The sequence below is a fragment of the Neophocaena asiaeorientalis genome, unplaced genomic scaffold (assembly GCF_003031525.2).
Source record: "Neophocaena asiaeorientalis asiaeorientalis breed wild unplaced genomic scaffold, Neophocaena_asiaeorientalis_V1.1 scaffold78, whole genome shotgun sequence".
NCBI classification, from domain to species: Eukaryota; Metazoa; Chordata; class Mammalia; order Artiodactyla; family Phocoenidae; genus Neophocaena; species Neophocaena asiaeorientalis.
Window position 1 is genome coordinate 16,877,872 of NW_020175018.1, and position 10,956 is coordinate 16,888,827.

Below are 10,956 nucleotides of genomic sequence, written 5' to 3' on the forward strand. Positions count from 1 at the left end.
GTTTTACGGAGTGCTCGTGCGGCGTGCGGCGTGTGTCTTGGGGCTGCGGGTTCCACGGTTAGGCCCTTTGTGTGGGTGCGTGCGCGGGCGCAGCGCACGGGTTGTGTAGCTGTGTGACTTGTGTAAGTGTCGACGTGTGGCCAAGCAGTGGGTCTCCACCTCCCATAAATTCCAGTTAAGCCCCTCCCTAGCTCTGTGGCCTCGGACAAGTTGCTTAACCTCTCTGAGCCTCAGTTTCGTCACCCGAGAGGATCACAGTGGGTAACTGACATATATAGCACTCACTCTGCCGATGCCTGTGCCTCGCTGTGTGCTCCCGCGTCCTGGAACAGGGTCCTCAGTGCACACGTGCATTTGGAAGTCGTGAGGGTTGGGGTGTGTATTTGGTGCGGGGGGGAGGGGCCTCTGCCTGCACTGTCTCAGCCCTAAGGCCACCCTGAGGAGGTACAGGCAGAAGGGAGGCAGCAGAGGAGGGGCAGCTGGGGGAACGGGGGAGAACCCAGACCAGGCATCACCAGGTGGGGCCAGCACTCAAGAGTGAGGAGGGATAAGGAGAGACAAATGCCAGCTAGGCACCTGCCACTGGTCTGGTCACCTGGGGCCACTCACTGGTGGCTTGAGTGCTCAAGGTCTCAGGGCAGCCTTCAGGGTGGATATAAGGATGCTGAGGGCTGGGGAGGAAGCAGGGCTAGGGAGCCTCAGCTGCGCTTTCTAGAAGCCAGGGAGGAGGCAAGTAGACAGATGAATGAATGGGACCCTCCCGCACACCAGCACACTGCCCAGGCCTGCCCCGGGCCTCAGCCCTCAGCCCTCACAGAGGCCTGCAGTTGCTGTTAGCAGCCCCGGCAATGCCACCAACCTCCCCAGAACTGGTTCCATACCACTGGGCCTCAGTTTCCCATCTGTAAAATGAGAGGTCAGGTCCAGACTACTCATTCCATAAGCATATCTCGTGCACCCACTGTGTGTCAGGCCTCAGATACCCATGGACAGTGGGGGCCCAGCAGCTCCCACCCACTTGCGTGCCCACGTGGGCAGCTTGAGCACCTGCCGGATGGTTCTCCATCAGGCACAAGGCGAGGCCTTGACAAAGACGCACGGAAAACAACTTGGTGATTCCTATTAAAGGCATTAAAAACGCTCATGCCATGAAAAAGAATGTGTATATGCATAACTGAATCACTTTGCCGTACATCAGAAATTAACACAACATAAGTCAACTCTGCTTCAGTAAAATAAATTTGGAAAAAAAAACACAAAACGCTCATGGCTTTGATTCGACAATCCCACTCTTGGGAATTAACCTTAAGGAAGCATTCAGAGATGTGGGCATGGATTTCTGTACAACGGTGTTTATGGAAACCTCAATTACAACGCTAACAAAGGAATCAACTCAAACACCCTATGCAGACTTACTGTCAGGACCCCGTGCGCCATTACCTACCACAGTAAGACAATGATACAGGGAGATGCTCGGCTATAACTGTAAAGTCAGAAAACCACGATGCAGAGCATGCTTTTAGAAGCTGACATTCCACGCGAGCATATGACTAGAGGGACCTACATTGCAAAAGGAATGGTGGTTATTTCTGGGCAGTGCTATACACTGTTTTCTTTTTACTTCTCAAAATTTGCTAATTTTTCTAAAATATTTTAGTAATCACACACACATAATAAGAAACGCTGGGTTTTGTTTGTTGTTTTCGTTTTTAAAGCAAGATGGGTAGATTTGGCTGGGGGTGGAGACCCCTAGGAGGCTGTTGAGGAAGCCCCAGGGGAGGGTGAGGTGGGTGGGACATATTTAGAGGAATGAGGTCTTCAAAGACCAAGACAGGGGTGACCTGGACACTGGACACGGCCTTGGGCTAGAAGCTTCTCTTCCCACACTCCTTCTCCTGGGGCCAAGCTCTCAGTGCCTGGAGAGCCCAGCACCTGCCTGTACTCACTTTATCTCTTTTCTCCGCTCCCTTTATCTCTTTCTCCCAGGGAGGGGCCTGGGAAGCAAGCTCGTGCCCGTTTTACAGCTGGGGAAAGGGGCCCATGGACCCTGAGTGCACCAAGGTCACTACCTCTCTGACCTTGAAGGTCAAGGGGGCCGGGGTTAGGGGGTCCCAAGCAGGCTGGGGAGGTGAGGACTGGGGAGTTCCATCAGGACGCAACACACCAACACAGTCGGCCTGGCTGCCTCCCATCCGACTACCTGGACATCATTTGCATGGAGGGGGCGATGGGGGGGTTCCCTCTGGTTGGTGTCTGTCTGGTTGGTGCCTGTCCCCCTCCCCGCCTTGTTCCCCCCACTTTGGGGCTCCCCTCCTGGGTCCTGGCAAGCTTGTTTGCTGCTCCAGCTGCGTGAACATGCGCGCACACATACGCACACACCCTTAGTTCCCAGAGGGGCAGGGTAGCACAGAAGCCAGGTTCTGGCACTGAAATACCTGGGTTTAAAGTCCAGCTCCACCCCTTTCTTACTGTGTGACCCTCCCTCCCTGCCAATGACACCCACCCCTCAGCCCTCGGCCCCCGAAGAGTCACCTGATCTCCAAGGCACAGTTTTCTCCTGGTTAGCAAAGGGAAGACAGCACAGGTAAAGCTCCTCACCAGGGACTGCAGTTCACTGAGGCCCCCCTCCCCAGCCCTCAAGCACGTCCCCTCACGATCCTCCCCCAAAGCTGTGGGGTAGATCTCTTCCCAAGGGCAAAAGAGAGGGGGCCAGGACAGTAGGTGCCACCTGATGGATGAACACAGAGCCACCCACGAAGTGCCCTTGCCAAAAACCTAACCTGAATCCAACCAGGCCTCTGCATGGAACAACCTTTCGGGGGAATGACAGGGCACAGAACATGTTAAACACGTATAAGGATGCACCCCACAAATTCCAGACTCTGGGAATCTTCACAGGACAAACCACCCAATTTCAACAAATACATTTCAGGGGAAAACACAAAGGAGAAACTGTAGATTAAAATAAAGGTGGGACAGGGACTTCCCTGGTGGTCCAGTGGGTAAGACTCCGAGCTCCCAATGCAGGGGGCCTGGGTTTGATCCCTGGTCGAGGAAGTAGACCCTGCATGCATGCCGCAACTAAGAAGCCCGCGTGCCACGACTAAGACCCGGCGCAGCCAAAATAAATAAATAAATATTTTAAAAAATAAATAAAATAAAGGTGGGACATACGACCAAATGCAACGTGTGGATTCTGGATTGTGATTTGAACAGGGCAACTGTTTTTTTTTTTTTAAAAAAAAAAACAAAGAAAGAAAACAAAGAAAACCCTGAGGAACAATTGGGATTATTTGAACACTACTGGATATCTGATGATAGCCAGATGATAGACATCATTTTTTGGGTGTGCTCACAGGATTTTGGTTACTATTAGAGGAATGTATTAAAATATTGATGGATGGGGCTTCCCTGGTGGCGCAGTGGTTGAGAGTCCGCCTGCCGATGCAGGGGACACGGGTTCGTGCCCCGGTCCGGGAGGATCCCACATGCCGTGGAGCGGCTGGGCCCGTGAGCCATGGCCGCTGAGCCTGCGCGTCCGGAGCCTGTGCTCTGCAACGGGAGAGGCCACAACAGTGAGAGGCCCGCGTATCACAAAAAAAAAAAAAAAAAAAAATATATATATATATATATAGAGAGAGAGAGAGAGAGAGAAAGAGAGAGATGGATGGAATGATGTGCCTGGGATTTGTGTCAATATCGTTTGCTGTGGGGAAGGCGGGCAGGACATGGGGCCAGTAAGAGAAGAAGACGCAGCACGAGTGGCCCCGCACTTGGTGATCACGAGCGCTGCGTGCCTTTATGCCATTTTCTCCACTTTTGTGTCTTTTTGGAATTTTCCATAATAGAAGTTAGAAAAGAAAAAGGACACAGTTTGCGACTTGTCCCCTAATGCTGCTGAGGCTCACGGTAGCCCTGGAGGGAGGAGAGCAACCTCCAGACCCGGGGGCAGCGCAGTGACCACGCCCCCACCGTCACCATTTCCCAGGCTCCACACCCAAGGGGCACTCAGAGCATCCTTACAACACAAGGGGCCCGAGGCAGTGGGCAGCTGGGAAACTGAATCACGCAGCTCAGATGGGGCTGGAGGCAAACCCAGGGACCTCAGGCAAGCCTGAAATCGAGTCTATGCTAACCTGGGCCCTTGGAGAGTCTGCTGGGAGGGAGAGAGAGTACAAAGCACTGTACAGCCTTTCCCTGGAGAGTGGATCTGTCCTTCTCTGGGCGTCACAAGGAGCCCTGGACGACATCGCCATACAGACCGTTCCTGTAGGCAGGACGCTCCTCGCACGGGAAGCTCAAAAGACAGGTCTCTAGCTGACAGCTGGGAAGAGAACCGGGCCAAATCTAGCCCACGTGTGTTTTGGTTGGCTTGCAAAGTGTTTTTCAATTTTTGAGCCAACAGTAAAAGGTCAGGTGATTTCATATAAAAATCCACATTTCTGGCTGCTCCTGTAACTTTGGACAACCCAGCCGCACCGGGTCTATGTTCCCACGCAACAGGAGACCGGGCGGGAGCTGACAGGCAGCTGTCCTCTCCAGCCGAGCCATCTGCTTGTGGGCTTGCCCCAGACCCCACTGGGCTTCCCATCACTCCCTGGCTCAGAGGCCCCTGAGTAGCCACCTCCGGTTTAAGGGAAAGGTGTCTCAGGCCAAACCTCTGGGGCCCCTTTTCCTACCCGCTGTTGTCTGATCATTGGTCCCCCTGATGCACAGCAACCAGAGGGGTCTTGACCCTTCAAAGCCCCCCAGCCCCTCGCCCTCAGACAAAAGACCAACTGCTTGGTGCAACCCCAGCTTGCATCTCTGGGGTCCTCTCTCACCACACCCAGTGAGGCTCACACAGAACAGCTGCGGTCCTCAGAGCCTCGAGCCAGCCCCTCTCTGCCTAGCCCATGCTTCCCACTTCCCACCCATCACTTTGCCCAGCACAGGGTCCCAGAAGATGGGGTTTGGGCCCAGGGTGCAACTCTGGGGAAGCCCGGCAGGCACACGGTGGCTCAGAGCGAGAACTGATTCAAGGAAATGCCCAGATGACAAGGGCTTTGGTCATCACCTCCTCCAGTCTGGGCTCGGCCAAGGTGATGGAGGGAGCTGGTGGCCCAATGAGAAACAGGTACCCGGACTCGGACCAGGCCTTTGTGGAAAACCTTTCACCTCTCACTGGGCAGGTGGAGGTCACCAGGTCTGTCTGTCTTTTCTGGTCTATATTTAGAGCCTGGGGAGGTCATTGAAGGGGTGTGGCCTGGCCAGGCTCCTCGGTCATTCCCCTGACCTGATGTCACCATTCCTGGCAGCCTGAGTCCTGGGGTAGCCCTCTGTGGGCGGGTGAGCACACACCTTGGCAGGAGGTGACGCACCTGGGCTGAGCGTGGGAACTGTTGGCACAGCGAGTGGGCCCAGCTTAGCCCCACCTCCTCTGCCGCTGGTCCCTGGGAACTTCCAGGGACCACCTCCTCCTCTTTGGCCTCACAGGCTGGAGGCCAAGCTCAGAAATGGTCAGGAGGTGGGAAGTGAAGCTTCCAAACATCTAGGAGACCATCCTGGGTGGAGGGGTTTGACATCATCATCGCCCCAAATCTCTGACCTCACAGGGCGTTGCTGTCCCAGGGTGACCAGAACAAGATGAATCAGTGCCCGGAGCTATGGAAGTGGCTCAGGAGAGCTCGCTGTGCGGCCTCCCTTCCTCCCCCGGAGGTGGGTGTGCGTGGCCCTGACTCTAACTCTTGGGACGCTAAGGGGGACACTCGGAGGGGCACACGTGTGATCCAGGGCCACAGAGTGAGACCAGGAGCCACTCTGATGACAGTCCTCCACTCCCAGAGCGCTCAGGGCCCAGCAACCTGAGGGGTCCCTGACGTCCCCAAAGGCCACCAATCCAACGTGTGACTAGCCCGAGGTGGGAGTGCAGGGGAGGAGAGAGGAAGAGAAACAGAAGGGACACAAACACGTGGAAACTCAGCCTGAAACACGAGAACAATGGAGGGGAAGGTCAGAAAGGGAGGGGTCCCGTCCCTCGCAGGGACCACGCCGGTGGAGCGCTGGGCACACACGACCAAGGAGCAGGCCTGTAGGTTTGGGAAACTCTTAAAACGTAGAGCCTAGGTTTGTGTTCAAGTCCCTGCTAGGCACCTTCCTAGCCTCAGTTCCATCTCCCTGAGCCTCAGTTTCTCCATCAGTAAGAGGGGGATAATAACAGTAATAAAAGTAGTAGCAATACCACCACCACTTGGCTCTCGGGAAAGATGATGAAACAATGCACAGGAGCTCTTTGTAATCTGAGACGCCTCATATGAACCCGCGGAGCCGCTAGGACAAGCCGCAGCCCCGCTAACCCACCTGGGCAGGCGGCAGGTAGACAGGCCGGCCAGGTGGGCAGACACGGGTCCCAGGGTAACCGCCACCACCAACACCACCACCCCCCCGCCTCCTCTTCCACACCCAGAATGGGAGATGGAGCCTCCCGGGGCAGCTTCCAGCCAAACTTCTTCAACCAGTTCTGACGGGAGGGGAGGACGTCAAGGGCCCTGGCCGTGGCCTAGCCAGTCTCTCAGCAGAGGCACCGAATGCCCGGGAAACTCACCTCGGTGGCCGGTGCCGGCAGAGGTGTCTTCGGCCAAGGTGTGGGGCTTTGGAGAGCAGCACGGCGGGCGACGACCCTCTGTCTGGTGGTCACCCCAGAGACACAGGCGAGGAACACCCAACCCTTCCTGCCTCTGGGCTCGGCAGGCCTGGCTTCCTGGGCCATCATGGGGTGGGAGCCAGGCCGGGGGTGGGCTCCCAGGGAGGCCCTCTGCCAGTCTGTCTGCCCATCTGCCGGCCCCAGTGGAGTCGGGCGCCCGAGTGCCTAGGCCTGGTGTCACCCGCGTGGCTGTCATACCTGCTCCCGTGATAAACAGGGCCAGGAATTCCCACTCTCACCAGGCTGAGAGCCAGCCAAGGGTGGGTGGACCGGGCTGTGTCCTGAGCCGGGCCAGTAGCTGCAGCTCAGACCTGCTGTCTTAGGGTGGGCCCAGCTGTGTCTCCCAGCACCCTGAGGCCCTGTCCCCATTCCCCCTGCCTGGGGGGAAATCACCACCCAGAGTCAGAAAAGGTGGCGAGTACACGTCACGGAGGTCAAAGCAGCTTGGCCAGTGGGGCCCCCAGGCAGGTGTGAGCCCTGCCAGGCCCTGTGGAGGGTGCGCAGGAGACCCCGCTTTCTCTAAGCCATCATCTAATTCCGGAAGCCTTCCCCGCCACTCAGCCCTCGGAGCTCCTCCACCCCTGGCACCCAGACATGGGATTTAATTTTAAACTGCGGGGACCAACCTAGGGTTGGCAACCGTTTATCTTGCCAAGTAGGGCAGTAAAAAAAAAAAAAAAAAAAAAAAAAAAAAAATTTGAAAATATAGAGGAGACTATTGAAAGAGATTTCAAAATACACAATGCAAAGGAGGTGTTTCTTGGGACTTGTTCAGAGAAGAGGAAATACTACCATCAAAAAAATGCTATCATAGGACTTAAATCTGGGATGTGACCAAGAGGGAAAAAAAAAAAAAAAAAAAAAAAAAAAAAAAATGCCACCACTATCATTACCACTATCACCACTATCATTACCATCGTTTCAGAAAAGACCCCACCACAAGTAACAAGGAGGGCATACGATCAGAAAAAATGGATAATTGTTAAATGAATACATTTGGCTTTAAGGAAAACTCACGACCTTGTCTCCATTTTTCTCATTTTGCTGCAAACCAGACATTGTATGCCATGGGATAAGCCCAACCCACACATCTGACAAACGGAAAAGCTGAGGCCCGGGGAGCAAGGACTTGCCCAAGATATCACAGGGAGAATCCGGGTCCTGTCTGTGCGCACCTCTGCGGAGCCCACATCCTCCCTTCGTCAGCATCCACAGCCCAGATGCCCAGACCCGGAGATGCCAGGATGACCCAGAGGCCAAGGGCTGCTTCCTTACCCTCCTCGGACCCTGGTGGGCAGCCGGCTGGGGACGCAGGATCGCGGAGGCCGAGAGGAGAAGGGGGTGGACAGGGGTTCCGGAGCCGGCCCACAGGCACATCAGGCCCCGGGGCCCTGGTGGGGTGGCCAGGGCCCAGCATGCCGCCCTGACGCCAAGCCCCGCCAGCACTTGCTCTGCCTCTCTGAGCAAGTGTTTCACATCCTCTTCCGGTGGCTTTGTGGGGCGCAGGCAGCTCAGAGCCGCAGAACCGAGACCTGGTTCCTGCCCCCGCCTGGTACTGCCTCCCTTTGGGACTCGCAGGTTCCTCTTCTCTCTGAGCCTCAGTTTCCTGATCTGTTATAGGAGGGGGGGGTGGTGTACAGAGGTTTTCAAATTCAAATCCCCGCCCCCCACCTCTGGGGCAGGAGAATTTCTTTCATGGAAGAAAGGAATCCCGGGACACAGGAGCCCCTAGGGTGGGGCTTCTCTCAGGGATGTGGGTGGGCATCTGGAGGTTGGGGGGCTGAGTGGGAGGGGGTTCCAGGTGGACCTTGAGGCAGCCGCCTTCCTGCCTGCAGGTGCCCACCTCATGCCTGCACCCAGAGCGCAGCATGTTTCCCTGGCACTAAAATCCCTCCAAAGGCTTCTGTTCAACCCACAAAAGCATCCAAAGTCCTCCCTGCCCCCAGCCCCTTCCCACTCACTCGGCCCTGACTCACCCCACGCTCATCTCCACTCAGGCACCCCTGCTTCTTCTCCCCAGCCACCTTAGCCCTTCTGGGCATGGTGGCTCTTAATCTGGACCTTTGGGAAACTGGGTGGGTTTGGGAGACTGGGCTCTCTATTAGCAGCTCTGGGACTCTGGGCCAGCGACTTAGTGGCCTCAGTTTCCTCATCTGTAAAATGGGCACAAGGACGCTGCAGGATTCAACAAGAACTCAGCACAGGCCTGGTTCGTGGCTGGCACTGAGGGGACCTGCACTCTGATCGTGTCCCATGGACATGGGCCTGGCATATAATATACACTCAGTGAATGTTGGCGGAATTGCCCCTGCACCAGGGGTACTGTGGCCTGGCTCCACCTCCAAGAGCAAGCTCCAGATGGCAGTGTGAGGTCTGTGGGGTGCTCGGCACGCAGCCCTGCAACCGGATCCCAGTGGATAACTTGGAAATGTTTGTTGTCACCCTGGTCCGGCAGAGGGGAGGCCAAGAGGGCTGGCAGACACACTCTGGTCCACTTTCTCGAGGACAGGCTGGCATGGCAGGGCTCCCCCAGCTGCTCAATCTTGTTGGGGAGAAGCCCTGTGCAGGCTCCAGCAGGACACGGGTGAGGCAGGGGGCAGTAGAGTTCCGAGGAGGGAGACAGCCCTGTGGGGCCTGGGCAGACCCCACCCTTGGCCTCTCTCCCCCTGTGTTGCCAGCTGACTGGCCATGTGACCTCGGGCACCCCTCGATGCGGTTTGGCTGCCCTGGAAGTGGACCAGCGAGCTCTCCCTAGCCTTGGGGGCATTGGATGAAATGGGGGAGGGTCTTCCCTGAGCCATGGCCTCCTGGTCCCTGGGCCCAGCGCTGTGGCAGGGATGAGCGGGTGGGCGACGGGATGGGAAAGCCTTTCCAACTGTGTGGACATTCCTGGGGGTGGCGGAGAGCTTCAAGAGGCCTTTAGAAGAAGCAGGGGTGGGGTCACAGGAGCCAATAGGGAGCCAGGCTGCCCAGTTAGGTGTGTCCGTGTGTTAATGCCTTTGATTTGACAGGCATTTATTGAGGGCTTCCCGGGTACCAGGATCTGTGCCGGGCGGCACATCTCCCTCCCGGAGCTCCTGAGCACCAGACAAGGCTCCCCGGGCTCTTCTCCAATGACCCTAGGCCCCCGCACAGGTCAGTCTGGCCTCAGAGACATTTGGGCCATTCCTTTGTGAGCCAGGCCAGGCCCAGGCAGGGCTGGACCCGAGCAGTGGGCCCTGAGCTCTGGGAAGGCCGAGGGCCTGAGTCACAGCCAGGAGGTAGGACAGGACCAGCTGCCGGCAAGAAAGGCAGGAGCCCTGAGGAGGAGGGGCGAGGGGAGGAGAGGCGGGGCCCATCCACCCCTCCTCCCACCCGTGTAGGGCAGAGCAGAGGCGCCTTTGTTCCTTGCCGGCCTTGTGTCACCACATGGCCCACACCATCACTGTCACGGCCTGGAACGGAGACCGGCCACGGAGAGCCAGGGCTCTGAGGCTGGGACCAGTTAGGGGCGCTCCACTTGCAACCCCACCCCCACCCCCGCCACTTCACCTCCATTCCTGTGCCCCTATACTGTGCACGGAGCTCTGGGTGGGCGTGGCCTCGGGGAACACGCACACCAGCCCTGAGATGCTACCCCGGCTTCCACGCTTGTCCCAGGACACCAAGGTCACGTGACCTGAAAATGGCACTCTGCCCACGAGGCAAGGTAGCCCTGGGATAAGGCACCTGGTCAGCCACACACGAGCCCAGACGTAGCAAAACCCCGCTCGTGGACACACGTGTACGCACAGACGTGTGCCCCGAATCAAGTCCTTTGGGCAGGGGAGGGATTCCGGGGGAGCCTGCTGCCTCCGGCACGTGGGGTCCCCTCACCCTCTTCAGACTCCGGGGGCGGGGCTGGGGGCAGGCCCTGGTGGGTGGGAAGCACACCGTTTATAAACACCGCGTGGCCGTCGCTAGGAGCTGTGACTCAGAGCCGGAGTGGCGACTCCAATTCAAGCTGTTTACTCAGCACAACATCCTGTCCAGGAAGCAGGCGGGAGAGGCCTGGGGCCAAGCTTTCGTTCCTGTTTCCTGCAGCCTCCTGACCTGACTTGGGGTCCTGCTGGGGGTGGGGACAGCCCAGTTCTCCTCCCTCTCATTTCTGGGAACATGAGGCCCATCATCAGGTCTCTCAACACAGTCACCACCAGCCTGGCCCTGCTAGGTAGGGGTGATGCCACAGCCATGCGCACCAGTGGCCCAGCCCCACAAGCTGGGAGAGGGGCTTAGGTCCGGGGTGGGGGGGGGGG

At 57.3% G+C, this 10,956-nt stretch overlaps 1 protein-coding gene across 8 annotated transcripts in view; it reads right to left on the reverse strand.

Annotated features, from left to right (window-relative positions):
* The window catches only part of RALGDS (ral guanine nucleotide dissociation stimulator), a 32,576-nt gene extending 24,425 nt beyond the window's left edge, over positions 1–8,151 (reverse strand). For 2 of the 8 annotated variants that reach the window (XM_024762252.1, XM_024762251.1), the window contains exon 1: positions 7,958–8,151. In XM_024762252.1, the coding sequence (XP_024618020.1) occupies positions 7,958–8,059 (102 nt within the window). In that variant the 5' untranslated portion in view covers positions 8,060–8,151. Of the gene's footprint in view, positions 1–6,583; positions 7,302–7,957 lie in introns of those variants that run through there. The other 6 variants (XM_024762253.1, XM_024762254.1, XM_024762247.1 and 3 more) reach the window with 6 other exon arrangements.
* Positions 8,152–10,956: the final 2,805 nt, after the last annotated feature.